This window comes from Eptesicus fuscus, chromosome 7 (genome assembly GCF_027574615.1).
Source record: "Eptesicus fuscus isolate TK198812 chromosome 7, DD_ASM_mEF_20220401, whole genome shotgun sequence".
Classification (NCBI taxonomy): domain Eukaryota; kingdom Metazoa; phylum Chordata; class Mammalia; order Chiroptera; family Vespertilionidae; genus Eptesicus; species Eptesicus fuscus.
The window spans coordinates 5,033,327-5,050,082 of record NC_072479.1 but is presented as its reverse complement, the minus strand read 5'-3'; the positions used below and the strand labels follow the sequence as shown (position 1 = coordinate 5,050,082).

The 16,756-nt window shown below is 41.7% G+C and overlaps 1 protein-coding gene across 1 annotated transcript in view; it reads right to left on the bottom strand.

Moving 5' to 3' along the window:
- BRCA2 (BRCA2 DNA repair associated) overlaps positions 1-16,756 on the bottom strand; it is a 75,680-nt gene that overhangs the window by 19,399 nt on the left and 39,525 nt on the right. The window contains exons 17-21 of the mRNA XM_008158157.3: positions 8,829-8,999; positions 7,423-7,777; positions 3,211-3,366; positions 2,965-3,109; positions 472-593 (exon numbers count right to left, since the gene is read on the bottom strand). Of these exons, the coding sequence (XP_008156379.2) occupies positions 472-593; positions 2,965-3,109; positions 3,211-3,366; positions 7,423-7,777; positions 8,829-8,999 (949 nt within the window). The remainder of the gene's footprint in view (positions 1-471; positions 594-2,964; positions 3,110-3,210; positions 3,367-7,422; positions 7,778-8,828; positions 9,000-16,756) is intronic.

Below are 16,756 nucleotides of genomic sequence, written 5' to 3'. Positions count from 1 at the left end.
CTCAACACAGGCGCTGCCCTGTGGCGGTCAGCGAACTCCCACAGGGGGAGCGCCACTCAGCCAGAAGCTGGGTTCACAGCTGGCGAGTGCAGCTGCGGTGGTGGGAACCGCTCCTGCCTCTGCTGCAGGTGGGCAGTAAGGAGCCCCAGGCTGCGAGAGGGATGTCTGGAGGATTGGGCCTAAGCCAGCAGGTGGACATCCCCCAAGGGGTCCCAGACTGCGGACCCCCCATAGTGCACGAATGTTGTGCACTGGGCCTCTAATTTAATATATAATATTACTTAACACTCCTATCTTCTATTTGATACAGAATCGAAAATATACCACTGTGGTTTGGCTCCTCACTGCAAACCCCGAATATGCACATGTCCCCTTTGAGAAACAGCATTTCAACACCCTGCTTCCCATGATGGCCAGAGTGCCCACACCTTTCACCTTAAAGCTTACTGTTATGCCCTCTTCCTCTCTCACCTCAAGGTAACTGGGGTCTGGCACAGTCTTTACTGCTTCATAGAGCTCCGCACCATCCTGCAGAGCACAGACTTGTTGTCTGGTTAGTGCACGTGATGGTGTACATTGTTTTGTTACATTTTCTAGAAAAAAAAGTATCACTAATTAGCTGAACCACAAACTTAACAGTGCTGAAAACAAGGCAACCAAGCAAAAAACACACATAGAAGAGAGATTAAAAAATAAGAAACCATTTATCTGCTAAAAGTTTTCTAGGAAAATGTGAAGCTACTGTATTCATGGTGTAAAAAATTATCAGAGTTTACTTGATTAGAGTAATTTGTAAATTATAAATAATTTCATGATTTACTTAATCACGAAAATAGCATGAGCTAGTAATGTTAAGCACATCAAATTTTGAGTCTACTTTTTTTTGAGATTTATATATAATATGACGTTAAATAATATAGAAAATCATGAAGAAAAGCAGTACATAAAGTTACAGCAATAAAAAAGATAGTAAAAAAGTAAATTTCATGTCTTGTAAGCAAAAAACACTATGATTTTTACAATTAAAATTGATGCCACAGGGAAAATAAGTTCTAGCTCCAAGTATAATAATGTAAAGCCCAACAACTACAATAACAAGAAATGCAAAAGTTATATCCTATCTAATAAAGAGGTAATATCCAAATTGACCATCACTCCAACACAAAGATGCCCGCCCCCATGTGGACACAAGATGGCCACCACAAGATGGCTGGCAGGGGAGGGCAGTTTTTAGGGACCAGGCCTGCAAGGGAGAGCAGTTGGGGGGTACCAGGCCTGAAGGGGAGGGCAGTTGAGGGGAACCAGGCCTGCAGGGGAGAGCAGTTGGGGGTGACTAGGCCAGCAGGGAAGGGCAGTTGGGGGCGACCAAGCCTGTAGGGGAGGGCAGTTGGGGGTGACCAGGCTTGCAGGGGAGGGAAGTTGGGGGCAACCAGGCCTGTAGGGGAGGACAGTTAGGGGTGACCAGGCTGGCAGGGGAGGGCTGTTGACAGTGACCAGGCCGGCAGGGAAGGGCAGTTAGGGGCAATCGGGCTAGCAGGGGAGGGCAGTTAGGGGCGACCAGGCCGGCAAGGGAGGGAAGTTAGGTGTGACCGGGCCAGCAGGGGAGGGCAGTTGGGGGTGACCAGGCCTGCAGGGGAGGGCAGTTGGGGGCAATCAGGCTGGCAAGGGAGGACAGTTAAGGGCGACCAGGCCTGCAGGGGAACAGTTAGGCACTGATCAGGCTGGCAGGGGAGGGGTTAGGGGGTGATCAGGCTGGCAGGCAGAAGCAGTTAGGGGCAATCAGGCAGGCAAGCAGGCGAGCAGTTGGGAGTGGGGGGAGGCGGAAGAGGAGGTGCAGGAGGTTGGCTGTGAGAGTGCACTGACCACCAGCGGGCAGCGATCCCACTGGGATTGGGCCTAAACGGGCAGACATCCCTCAAGGGGTCCCAGATTGGTGAGGGTGCAGGCTGGGCTGAGGGACAACCTCTCCCCCCTGTGCATGAATTTCGTGCACCGGGCCTCTAGTAGTAAACATAAGGACACTGGAAAAAGAGAATGACAATGGCTTAGGGGAAAATAATTTTTTGAGTTTTTTTCTTTTTTTATATTGAATGTATTTGACATGTAACACTGTGGTAATTTAAGGTATACAACATGTTACTTGGACACACACACTGTAATATGATAGCCTTTGTACGAATATTTATCACACTGGATAACTGTTGTAAAATATTGTTCTTTATATTCACTATTAGAGGCCTGATGCACAAAATTCGTGCAAGAGTAGGCCTTCCGTCCCCGGCTTCCCTCTGGCACCAGGACCCGGGCTTCCCTCACAGCCCCGGCTTTGACCAGAAGGTCGTCCGAAAGGACGTCCGGGCTAATTACCATATTACGCTTTTATCAGTTTAGATACTGTGCACTAGATCTCTGGTTTATTTACTCCTTATTGCAAGTTTGTACCTTAAACACCATCAGTATTATTGCCCCACCCATCTCCTGGTAACCATTATACTCTCTTTTTTTTTTATGAGTTTGCCTTTTTTATACTTCACATATAAGTGATACCATACAGGATTTATCTAGGAAAAAATAATTTGATAGTTCTTTCCCTTGCTGCTATTTTTTCCTCTAATGCCAAAAAAGGGACTATAAATGCTTTAGTACTGAAGCTTAAGAGGGAGTTTAAGACTTATGAATAGTGCTATGGATATGTCATGCATTATTGTCTAATGACAATTACAAGTATCTAAAAGCTCGGTGTGTTGAATAAAAATGTAATAATTTGGGGTCAGTTCAATGCTTATCTATACATCTATGTAACAATATTTTTTTAAAACAGAAAAAAACTGATTCAGAATTAAAAAGAAACTATTACTTAAAATAAAGACAATTCACCTAATTATAAAATTTAAATTAGAAGCCTCCAAAAATTCTAAAAACACTTTTCATATAAATAAACTTGTAATATACAACTCACTTTACCTTCATGCTCTTCAAATTCTGCTTGAATTTTAGTGAATAAGACTTCTAGTTTCCTTTGTTGAGCCTCTGCATATTTTGCTGCTTCCTTTTCCTCTTCTCTTTCATTGCGAAATATGTATAATCCAGACGACGTCTTCTCCATCCACTGTAATAATACATAAAACAGAAATACACAGTAAGGAGGAATCATTCAAATTAACTGTCTCAAAAGATTAATATAGAGTAAGTTTCAAGAATATGTCATACCTGCATAGGGTATGCTCTTTGAATAACTACATCAACACAGCCAACATTTCCTCCATCACTGAAAAGTGATGACAAGGGGAGAGGAAAAGGTCTAGGGTCTGGAGAGAATCCAAGCTTGGCATACCAGCAAGCAGGCCGGGTACTGTTTGCAGAAATCTGGACAAATTAAGGAATATATAGATTTTTAAGTTAAGTAAATAATATTCCATTCCATTTCAGGTTTCATAATATTTTCATTCTTTTAGGATTGCTTTAAAAATATTATCCTATATAATAAAAGCCTAATATGCTAAGTGTCCAACTGTTCGTTCGACCGTTTGACCAGTTGCTATGAGGTGCACTGACCACCAGGGGACAGACGCTCCAACGGGTAGGTTAGCTTGCTGCTAGGGTCCAGCTGATCGGGACTGGGCGAGACAGGCTGGACATACCCTGGATCCCTCCCACAATCCCTCCCTGGCCCTGATCAGCCCTGATCGGGACTGGGTGCGACAGGCTGGACACGCCCTGGAGCCCTCCCGCAGTCCCTCCCTGGCTGGCCAACCACCTGTGGTCCCTCCCTAGCTGGCCAGCCCCAACTGGCCCCGATTGAGACTGGACAAGATGGGCCGGACCCGTCTGGAGCCCTCCTTCGGTCCCTCCCCGGCCAATTGGCTCCTATGGGGACTGGGAGAGATGAGCCGGACACACCCTGGAGCCCTCCTGTGGTCCCTCCCCGGCTGGCTGGCTGGCCCCGATTGGCCCCAATGGGGACTGGGAGAGACGGGCTGGACATGCCCTGGAGCCAATCTCCCATGGTCCCTCTCTGGGCTCTAAAATATTTCTTCTAATTAAATTTCTTTAAATGTGCACGAATCTGTGCACCAGGCCTCTAGTACTTTTTTTAAAAATATATTTTATTGATTTTTTACAGAGAGGAAGGGAGATAGATAGAGAGCCAGAAACATCGATGAGAGAGAAACATCGATCAGCCGCCTCCTGCACACCCCCTACTGGGGATGCGCCCGCAACCAAGGTACACGCCCTTGGCCGGAATCGAACCTGGGACCCTTGAGTCCGCAGGCTGACGCTCTTATCCACTGAGCCAAACCGGTTAGGGCGCCTCTAGTACTTTTTAAAGTGTCATGAAAGTAAATAAGAAAGTGAATAAATGAAAAAATTGTATGAAAGTAAAAATACTTTCAAAATATGGTATCTTAAAAAATTGTTCAGAAAACAGACTCATAGAAACAGAGAACAAATTGATGGTCACCAGAGGGGAGGGAAGTTGGATGAAAAAAAGGAAGGGATTAAGAGGTACAAATTGGTAGTTACTAAATAGTTATGGTGGTATAAAATACAGCATAGGGAATACAGTCAATAATAATGTAATAACTATGTATGGTGCCAGGTGGGTACTAGAAATATTGGGAGGAACACTTGGTGAAGTTTATGATTGTCTGACCACTGTTCTGTACACCTAACAATAACATAACACTGAATGTCAACTATAATTGTAAAGTTAAAAAAAACTTTTTTAAAGAGAGAGATTTAGTCATGGAAAGAGGGAAACCTATTGCACAATGTCCAGAGAATGCACAGCAGAGTTAAGGGAGGCTTTTTTTTTCTTTTTGGGTTGAGGAAGACCTGTGGGTGTTGACAGCTGAGGAGGATGGGCACTGCCAACTGATGAGTGGGCTGGTGATGAAAATGCTCAAAAACTGATTGTGGTGATGGTTGCACAACTCTATGATTAGAGTTAAATCACAGAATTGTCACTTTCAGTGGGTAAATTGCATGGTGTGTGAATTATACTTCAATAAAACTGTTTTGTGGGTTTTCCCCCCAAAATTGTTCATACTGCCATGGAGTCTTAATGTTATGTAAATATGACTACAGGCATATCTTGTCTCATTGCACTATGATTTATTACACTTCACAGATACTGTGTATTTTACAAACAGGGTTGGTGGCAATCCTGCATCGAGCAAGTGTGTCAGGGCCAAGAGGGTACCAGTTCCATTCCTGGTCAGGGTACATGCCCGGAATGTGGACTCGATCCCCTGGAGGGGGTATGCAGGAGGAAGCGGATTGATATTTCTCATTGATGTTTCAATCTTTCTCTCCCTCTCTCTTCCTCTCTCTCTAAAATCAACAACAACATATTTTAAAAGAAGAACTACTTCAAGAAAATTTCTCAGAACTCAATGAAGGACATATGTTTATAGACTGATTGCCACTGTGTACCCAGGACAATAATTACAAAGTATGGCTGATACCAAAGTACATTATTATGAAATTTCAGAATACTGGAGACAAATGATGTTGAAAATGTCTTAGAAACAGATCCCATAGTGAAGGACTGGGAATAAGAATAGCACTGGACATAGTAGAAGCTATACTAGAAGCAAGAAGGTAATAGAGAAAATGTCTTCAAAATTCTGAAGAAATTATTTCAACTGCAAATTCTATATTTGGCCAACCTTACAATATGATCAAAAGAACTGCAGTCTCCCTTTATCAAAAAGGCTCTGGAACTAAAGAATAAACAGAGGAAGATACAAAATCCAGAAAACAGGGCTACTGACACAGAAAGAGGTGAAAATGCTGTCTAGGATAATACCTGTGCAGCATATCCTACATAATAAAAGGGTAATATGTAAATTATCATCACTCCGCTATGCCCACCATTGGGCCAGCGGGAGGCACAGGGGGCGGGACTTGGGGTGGCCGGGGTGGCCGATTGGGCCGGCGGGACGCTGGGCTCGCGTCACCAGCAGTGGCGCGAGCGCAGCGTCTGCGCCATGGCTGTGCTGAGGCACAGAAGGGGCCTCTGGGGCAGTGAGCCCACATCCTGCTGCGGACCATCAAAAGCGGGGGAGCTGGCTGTCTGTCTGCTCCGGCACCAGGCCTTTTGAAAGCCTCTGCCATGCCGGAGGCTTTCGAAAGGCCTGGGGCACCGGCGGACAGCCAGCCAGCTCCCCCGCAATCGAAAGCCAAAGCGGGGGAGCTGGCTGTCTGCCCGCTCCCGCACCAGGCCTTTCGAAAGCCTCGGTCGCCCCGGAGGCTTTCGAAAGGCCTGGTGCACCAGTGGACAGCCAGCCAGCTCCCCCGCAATCTAAAGCGGGGAGCTGTGTGTCCGCTCCAGCACCAGCGGACCCCCTGCCATCAAAAGCGGGGAGCAGGCTGCTAGCAGTGTCCGCGGAGTGTGCTAGGCTTTGCGGGGCAGTGGATATGGCCTGGATGGCAGGTTAGGCCTAGGGGACCCTACACGTGCATGATTTAATCATGCACTGGGCCTCTAGTATAGAAAATAACCACTTAAGGATAAAGAAGGAATATGGAGAAGTTCAAGAATCATCAAGAAAAATAAATGGAACCAATAAAGGTATTGTAACACATTAAGATGAGTTTTACATAGCTCCTGTGTGGGAATGAATTGGTAGTAAGGACACAGAAAATTAAGAAAAACAAAAACAAAACAAAAAAGCAAGATAGTCAGTAACTCCAGGGAAAGCAGTATGTTGTAAAGAAAGTAAGTGTAACCTGGCCTGTGTGGCTCAGTGGCTGAGCATTGACCTATGAACTAGGTCACGGTTTGAATCCCAGTCAGAGCACATGTCCGGGTTGTGAGCTCGATCCCTGTGAGGGCATGCAGGAGGCAGTCAATCAATGATTCTCTCTCATCATTGATGTTTTCTCTCTCTCTCCCCCACCCTCTCTCTTCCTCTCTGAAATCAATAAAAATATATTTTAAAAAAGAAATGAAATGTAATCATAGTATATTTCTGAGTTGCAAAAAATATTTTTCATAGTCATTATGATGTAAACATTGAATAAAGATTTCACCCCCCTTTCACAGCAAGAAGCTAATAAAGGTCTAAACTGAAGGAGAGAAGAAAACACAGCATATAAGCAAAGGAACAGCCAAAGGGATTTGCAGTGGTTGCCTTTGTGGGACATGAATAGGGGGTCAGGCAGGGTTGTATCAGTGAATGTTTTTTGGGGTCATGAGCCTTATAAAGTCACGTGCCACTTAATGACGGGGATACGTTATGAGAAGTATGTCTGAGGAATCTGCCATTTTATACTGAGATTATCAGTATATTTTCAAGAAACAGAATAGCCTTAACAGGTATAAGTATATGTAACATTCCAAATGTAAAAATCTTTTTAGAATTTAACTGAATCAGTGACTGGTTTTTATTAAGAAAGTGCATTAATTTAACTTACCTTTAGCATAAGAGATTCTGGGGCTTCAAGAGGCGCACAGGCATCAGGAGAGCCCACCAGTTCTGCTCCGTGAGTGATGATCTTCTGACCGACAGCCAGTCTACCTTTCTGTACAAGAGCTGAGAGGGGAGGGTCCAGCTGGGCCTTCACAGCATACCATCCATCAGTCAGTTCCACAATAGCTGCTTTGCTGGTATCCACACCACTAGTTTTACTGTTAGAAGTTTCAGTTAGACTTGTGCTTGGTGAAAGTATTTCAGAAACACAGAGAACAAGTGTTTTTGCAGCTGTGTCATCCCTTTCCATTATCTTTTTTATAGCGGATCTCCGACTTCTATCAATTTCCATATCATATCTAAAAATAAAATGCGTTATTTTAGGAATTGTGAGTACAATTTCAATGTAAAAACAGTCAGTGAATAATCTATACATATATAAAAGCCTAAGCAACCAAACGACCAGTTGACTGGTTGCTATGATGTGCACTGACCACCAGGGGGCACACGCTCAACGTAGTAGCTGCCCCCTGGTGGTCAGTGCGCTCTCACAGCGGGAGTGCCACTCAGTGATGGGCGCCAGACGCTGGGCTCACGGTTGCCGAGCGCAGCTGCGGCAGCGTTTGCCTCTCCCGCCTCCCGGTAGCGCTACTGAGCGGCAGGCACAGTGGGGCTGGGATGAGCAGGAGCCACCTGCTGCTTCATGCACTACCACATCCCCTGGGGGGTCCTGGATTGCGAGAGGGAGGGCGCAGGCCAGCCTGAGAGACCCCACGGGTCCGTGCACCGGGCCTCTAGTTGAAAATAAAACTTTAGTAACTTTATTGAAGAAATACTGAGACAAAAGAGAATTTAAAATTCGGTAGCTAGCAATATATTACGTTTTATGCCATTAAAATTTGAATTAAATATTAAAACCTCCCAAATGCAAAGATGCTTTACTAATTAGCAATCCCCGAAAAGTGGATCAAATTGGTAATTCATATTCTAAGAAGTTATGGAGGGGGGGTGTGATTTCTCTTAAGTGGGGCCTGGGGGATGACAAGAGAACTAATTACTCCATACAACTGACCATATTTTATGGGATAGCAACTGTCATTGTCAGCTGGCTTGTGTTCCTCTACCACATGAGTAGGGAATGTCCAGCCCGCAGGCCATATAAGGCCCTTGAAATCATTTGGTCTGGCCCTGCCAAGGCATTAGGGGTGAGTTAATTCAATGTTTGACCAAAATATAGCAGGCTAATTTTTAAGTTGATAATTTTGTATGGCCTGCAAGTGATGGTATATCAAAATGGCCCTTGGCAGAAAAATGGTTCCCCACCCCTGCACTATGACATGAATCACAGACTGCACAGAAGTCTGAACTGTACCCAAGATATGATTACATAATGTAATGCTTTAAACTTGCCTGTATTTTAGTTGAAGAAGTACCCTTTCTGGATTTAGGCATCTATTAGCAAATTCCTTAGGAAAGGCAAATTCCATAGCTGCCAGTTTCCATATAATCCATCTATAGTGATTATAGACCCAACCTCTAGAAATAAGCTTTGGATCCACACCTGGGGTGTCACACAGAGCCCTGAACAAAGGAAGGTAGAATAAAATAGCAAAAAACAAACAACAACAACAAAAAAACTCCACATAAGATAATATTAAATTCAGTAACCATGACTATTCTTGGCAAAAATCTATACTTTATAAGATCATTTAACAAATTTTTATGAGTTAATGTATAATCAATAGCAATATAATTTTAGAAAACCATTTGATATGTATCAAAATATACTTATAAAAAGTCACTAAACATATTAGTCAATACAATTATTTCAACTGGAAAATGTAATCCTTAATTTAAAATAATTATATTTGAGATTATTTTTCTTATTAAAGAGACTGTTTTTAGAAATCACTTAAGAACTTCCTTCTCTAGTCCTGGTGCTCCTCTCTGCTCAAATCTCGAACTCCTCTTCTTTACCCATTCTCACTTAGTACTAAGGGAGCAGAAATAATCAAGAGAGAACTTCCATAAGCTTCCACCCTTACATATACCAACCCACCAACATCTGTATCCTTCACTTTGCCTTCTCCTGCCTTTTGTACACAAGCTTCCAACCTTTCTTGCCTAGTCAAGGATACTGACCTAAAAAATGCCTTCTCTCTCTCCTGCATCATCAATTTTATTCCAGTGGCATAAAAAACAGTTGTTCTACCTTAAAACAAATAAATAAACACAATGAAACTAACACCCCCTACTTCCTTCTCTAGCTACTGCCCTTTTCTCTACTTCTCTTTTTGGCAATGACTGAAAGAACGACTACAGTCTCTCTCTCCAAGTCCTCTTCTTCCACTGCCCTATTATTGCATCCTGATCAGGCTTTTGCCCTACCAAATTACTGAATTATTTTATTAAGATCAGTGATGACCTCCATGTTGCTAAACCCAGCCATCAATCTCAGTTCCCATCTTTCTTTACCTATTAACAGCACCGACATAGCTGGTCATTCTCTATTTCCTGAAGCACCATCATCACTTGGCTTGCAACACACCACACTCTTCTTTTTTTTCTTTTTTTAATATATTTTATTGATTTTTTTAGAGAGGAAGGGAGAGGGATAAAGAGTTAGAAACATCGATGAGAGAGAAACATCGACCAGCTGCCTCCTGCACTCCCCCTACTGGGGATGTGCCCGCAACCAAAGTACATGCCCTTGACTGGAATCGAACCTGGGACCCTTCAGTCCGCAGACCGACGCTCTATCCACTGAGCCAAACCGGTTTCGGCTCACACCACACTCTTTAGCATTTATTTCCAACTTGAGATTGCTCTTTCCCAGTCTCTTATTCATGGCTTTAAATTCCATCTATATCCTAACAATTCTCAAATTGATTTCTTTGGCCTACACTTTACCTATGAACTCCAAATGCCTATTCAACATCTCCACCTACATGTCTACTGATATCCTGAACTTCAAATGTCCCAAAATGAACTCTCAATTTCCATTCCATCCTTGGTCTTCTCCATTTTCTGTACACGGTAATTATCCTTCCAACTGCTGCCAAAATTTTTGGAGCCACCCTCACTCTCTTCATCCATCCTTGAATATATTTTGAAGATACTACTGCTTTTCACTAACTCAACTGTACCTCCTTGGTCCAATCAACTATTTTTCACCTGGATTACTGCAATAGCTTCCTAAGTGGTTTCTCTGCTTTTACCCTTGCCCCTCCCTACAGTCTGATTCCAACAAGTAGCCAGAGTGTTCTTTCAAAAATAAGCCAGATCATGTCACCTTCTGCTTTAAACATTCTAATATGAAACACTAGAGGCCTGGTGCACAAAATTCGTGCATGGATAGGGTCCCTAGGCCTGGCCGGCGATCAGAGCCGATCTGTGGGGCGACTGGCAGGGCGATTGGGGGGGGGGGGGGCCATGCTGGCACCTGCCTTGGCCAGCCTGGGGCCTGCGGGCTGGAGGCAGCTCCTGCGTTGAGCATCTGCCCCCTGGTGGTCAGTGCACATCAAAGTGACCAGTCGTTCCACAGGTCATTCTGCCGCTTGGTCAATTTACATATTAGACTTTTATTATAGAAGATTATAAGTGAAAATGATTCTTCAGAGTAAAAGCCAACATTCTTACTAAGGTCTATAAGGCCCTACCTCTCTACCTGCTCCTGCTACCCAGTCTACTCCAGCTACCTAAACTTCCTCCTGTTCCTCAAATAACCATGCTCCCCTATTAGAGCCTGGGATGTAGTCCCCACTTCCTCGACCTCCTTTAGGTCATTGATTAAATGTCACAGATGCAGTGAAGCCGCCCTGACACTTGATTTAAAAAACTGCACCTTTCCCCATTCCTCCCTAAGCCACCTTTCCAGCTTTACTATCATAGTATTTATCACCGTCTAATATACTATACAATTTACTTAATTAAAAAAAAATTATTTCCCCACTCCAGAACAAGCCACTGCAATGTAAGACTTTTAGGGCAAAGATTTTCTTTTTACTAATAGTCAGAATAGTATCTGGCACATAGTAAGTTCTCAATAAATATTTGCTGAATGATCCAAAAAAACTACTTGAGCTTCAACACTCAAACATTCTGATCATGTCCACCTGATTACAGGGTCATCCTTTTTTTAAAATCCTCACCCGAGGATATGTTTTTATTGATGTTAGAGAGAGAGAGAGAAAGGGATAGAGAGAGGGAGACAGAGAGAGGGAGGGAGGGAGACAGAGAGAGAGAAAGATCGATGTGAGAGAGAAACATCAATTGGTTGATTGCTTGCCTCTCGTACATGTCCTGCCAGGGGCCTGAACCCGCAACCCAGGTATGTGCCCTGACCAGGAATCAACCTTTTGGTGTGTGGAAAGATGCTTCAACCAAATGAGGAACCCGCTAGGGTGAGAGGATCATCACTCTTAACCTCTACATAATAGAATCTACTTTATACAACAAAATAATACAACTATTTACCATACTTTTCCAACTAGAATTGATAGATTATTTGTTATGGGAGACAAGTAAAGTTGTAATTAACATTTCTGTTTTAAAATAACATAACATAGAACTCCACACTAGGATGACAGAGGAATGGCAGTGTAAGCACACATTGTCCTCTACCCCTGAAATTTCAATAAGTTAACCAACTATAATTCAACAAAGAAATGCCTGCTCAACACAGACGCATGCCTGAGAGACCCATGTATTGAAACATCTAAAGGTGTGCAACCAGGAATAAACAGGAAGACAAGAAGGGAGGACAGCGCAGATGGCCCACAGACGCAGCCCTGCAGACAGGAGCAGGCTCTTCCTTCGGCTGGGAGGAACAGAAAGTTGCAGGGCAAGAGGCAAGGGAGCTAACAGTGTCTGAATCAGACAGGACTGACAGAGCATGGAACTCTCCACTGTCAGGCTGGCAGTGGTGTTTCAGACAAAGAAACAGAACCACAGAGCCCTGCTGCCACTTGAACTCCCAAAACTCACCTCCCATTGCCCTTGGAGTCAGGTCTAGAAGTATATTATCTACAAAACAAGATCCTATCTAATAATAGACAAATATGCAAATTGACCGCACCTTCGCTACACACAAGCCACGCCCACCAACAAGCCACGCCCACCAACCAATCAGGACGAGCATGCAAATTACCCCCAACAAAGATGGTGGCTAATTTGCATATCAAGACAGCGTCGAAAGAAGCCAAGAGCTGCAGAAGGGAGTAAAGCTTCAAAGAAGCAAGCAAGCCGGGGGGAAGGAGAAGGGAGGAGCGAAGTCAGGGCCGGGGGCGAAGGGAAAAGCAGGCGGGCTGGCGGAGAAGGCGGGGCGGGCGACAAGGGAGGAGCGGAGGCGGGGCCGGGGGAGAAGGGAGGATCGGAGGCGGGGTAGAGTGCAGCAGGAAATCCTATTGCAGGATTTTTTCCTGCAATGGGAACGCTAGTTATCTATAAACAGTGTTACAGTAGAACCACCGTTTCCCTCTGTGACCGATCCTCAGGTGGAGTGCTTGGGAGGGGACTCCATGGGACATCAGGGGTCGCCATCATGGAAGCCTTGGAGGTTAAATCTGGGAGATCACAGAGTAAAAAAAATCTTGTGAATCTGTGTCATCTACTAGAAAATAGTAGAAAGACCTCTTCAGAGAAAGCTACGTGCCTAGAAAAAGGAGAATAGCAAATAGCATGAATCACCATGGTAACAAGGATGATCAGAAAGAAAATGAAAAATCTCCAGAAAATAAGCTGGAACATATGGAAAAATGTGATGTAAATGACAGAGATTTCAAGATTGCAGTTCTTAAAATACTCAACAGGCAATTCAATGCACTCAGAAAACAAGTCAACAAACAAAATGAATACATTACTAAAGAAATTGAAACATTAAAAAAACAAAAACAAACACCAATCAGCAATCCTGTAAATGAAGCATGCAATTAAGGAAATTAAGAGTAAACTACTGAGGATAGAAACAGAGCTAACCAGATGGAGGAAAGAATTAGTGATATTGAAAATAGGAATCAAGAAATGACACAGAGGCTAAGAGAGAGACATGAGCATAAATAAATATGAAAGAGCACTATGATAATTATCTGACTCCACCTGAAAAAGCAATGAATCCAAAGAGGTCCTCTTCAAGGCACTTGGTAATAAAACTGTCAAAAATCAATGACAAAGAAAACATTCTCAAAGCAACCAGGGAAAAGGAAGTGACCTACAAAAGAAAACCCATCAGAATTTCATCTGACTTCTCAGCAGAAACTCTACAGCCAGAGGAGAGTGGAACCAAATATTCAAACATCTGAAAGAGAGAAATTACCAGCTATGAATAATATATCCAGAAAAATTATCCTTGAAATATGAAGGAGAAATAAAGACGTTCCTAGACATACAGAAGCTGAGGGATTTTATCACCAGAAACACATCCATTGCAAGAAATACTCAAGGGAGTTCTTCTACCTGAAACAAAGAACATAAGGTCACAACACTAAGAGTAAGAGCACCAAAAAACTTACAGCATAAACAGGTATAATCTATGACAACAAAAACATAAAAGGGGAGAAATCTGAACTAGCAAAGGAAAATGAAGATCAGATGCACTCAAAAGAAAAAACACACAAAACTATGGTATACGTGCAACTTCATTTTTTATAAACCTAACCACACATAAAAATCCCCAAATCAGGACACATAGCTTAAAAAGAGAAAACAAAGGAAAGAAGTATGGAATACCACCAAAGAAAAACGACAGAAACACAAAGGAAAAGAACCAATGGAAGCATAAAGCTACCAGAAAACAAAAGATTAAATCCTCAAACATAAATAATTATCCAAAATGTAAAAGGTCTGAATTCACCAATAGAGACACAGAGTGCAGAGTGGATAAAAAACAAAACCCAACCATATGCTGCCTAGAAGACACACATCTAAGCTGCCAAGACAAAGGTAGATTCAAAGTAAAACAGTGGAAAACGATTCTCCAAGCAAATAACACCATTAGAAAAGCACGTATAGCCATACTTATATCTGACAAAATAGAGTTCAAGATAACAAAGATAATAAAATACAAAGATGGACACTTTATAATGAAAAAGGGAATACTACCTCAAGAAAACATAACACTTCTTAATATATCTGCACCCAACCAAGGAGCACTGAAATATATAAAACAACTACTCACAGAACTAAAGGAAGAAACAGACCAAAATACAATCATAGCTGGGGACCTTAATACTCCATTGACAGCTCTATACAGATCAACCAAACAGAAAATCAATAAAGAAATATCAGCCTTATACATTCTAGTGAACATGAAACATTCTCAAGGATAGACCATATGTTGGGTCACAAAACTAGCATCAACAAATTCAAGAAGATTGAAATTATACCAAGCATATTCTCTGACCACAATTCCTTGAAATTAGAATTCAACTGCAAAAGGTAAGTAAATAAACCCACAAATACATGGAGATTAAACAACATACTACTAAAAAATGAGTGGATCAAAGAAGTAAAAGATGAAATAAAAATATATAGAGAGACAAATGAGAATGACAATGCAACATACCAAAACTTCTGGAATGTAGCGAAAGCAATATTAAGAGGGAAGTTTATATCATTCCAAGCCTATCTTAAGAAATAAGAGAAATCCCAAGTAACCTAACATCACATCTTAAATAACTAGAAAAAGAAGAACAAAAGCAACCCAATGTCAGCAGAAAGTAAATAATAAAAATAAGAACAAAACTGAATGAAATAGGTAACAAAAAGATTATACAAAAAATTAATAAAACAAAGAGCTGGTTCTTTGAAAAGATTAATAAAATGGACCAAACCCTGGCTAGACTCACTAAGGAGAAAAGAGAAAAGACCCATATAAATAAAATCAGAAATGAGAGAGAAGTCACCACAGACATCACAGATATACAAAGGATCATACTAGAATATTACGAAAGACTGTCACCAAATTCAATAACCTAGAAGAAATGGTTAAGTTCCAATTCTTAGACAAAATCATGAAGAATTGGAAAATCTAAATAAACTGATCAGTAGTGAGGAAACTGAAATTTCCCAACAAATAAAAGTCCAGACCAGATGACTTCCCCAGTGAATTCTACCAACATTCAAAGAAGATTTAAAACCTATCCTTCTCAAACTCTCCCAAAAAATTGAAGAGCCAATACTTCCTATCACATTCTATGAGGTCAATAAAAACCTGATACCAAAACCTGGCAAAGAATTCACAAAAAAAGAAAACTATAGACCAATATCTCTGATGAATACAGATGCAAAAATCCTAAACAAAATACTAGCAAATTAAATACAACAGTACATCAAAAAAATAATACATCATGATCAAGGGGGGTTCATTCCAGGGACACAAGGAATGGTTCAACAAATCAATCAATGTAATACATCACATTAACAAAAGGATAAAAATCATATGATCTTAAGGAGAAAAGAGAAAAGATGCAGAAGAAGCGTTTAATAAGCTGTAACATCCATTTATGATTAAAACACTCAATAAAATAGGAATAGAAGGGAAAGTACCTCAACATAATAAAGGTCATATATGATATTCAGCTAATACCATATTCAATGGTGAAAAATGGAAAGCTTTTCCTCAGGAACAAGACAAGGAGGTCCACTCTCACCACTCCTATTCAACACAGTGCTGGAAGTCCTAGCCAGAACAATAAGGTAAGAAAAAGAAATAAAAAGCACCCAAATAGGGAAGGAAAAAGTCAAACTATCACTTTTTGTGAACAACATGATTCTGTATATAGAAAACCCTAAAGACTCTACCAAAAAGCTATTAGAAACAATAAACAATCAAGTTGCAGGATACAAAATCAATATGCAAAAACCCATTGCCTTCCTGTATACTAACAAAATATCAGAAAAAGAAATGAAAAAAAAACACACACACACCAAAACAATCTCTTTTGCAATTGCAACCAAAAGAATAAAATACCTAGGAAAATTACAAAGCATTATTGGAAGAGTTTGAAAAAGACACAACAAAACGAAAAAATATTCCGTGCTCATGGATTAGAAGAATCAACATAGTTAAAATGGCCATATTACCCAAAGTAATATACAGATTTAATGCAATCCCCATCAAAATCCCAACGTCATTTTTAAAAGAAATAGAATGAGGAATCATCAGATTTGTATGGAACCACAAAAGAACCCAACTAGCCAAAGCAATCCTGAGAAAAAAGAACAAAGCTGGAAAATAAATGGTGCTGGAAAAACTGGAAAGTCATGCAAAAGAATGAAACTGGATTAGTTTGTCCCCATGTACAAAAATTAATTCAAAATGGATCAAAGACCTAAATATA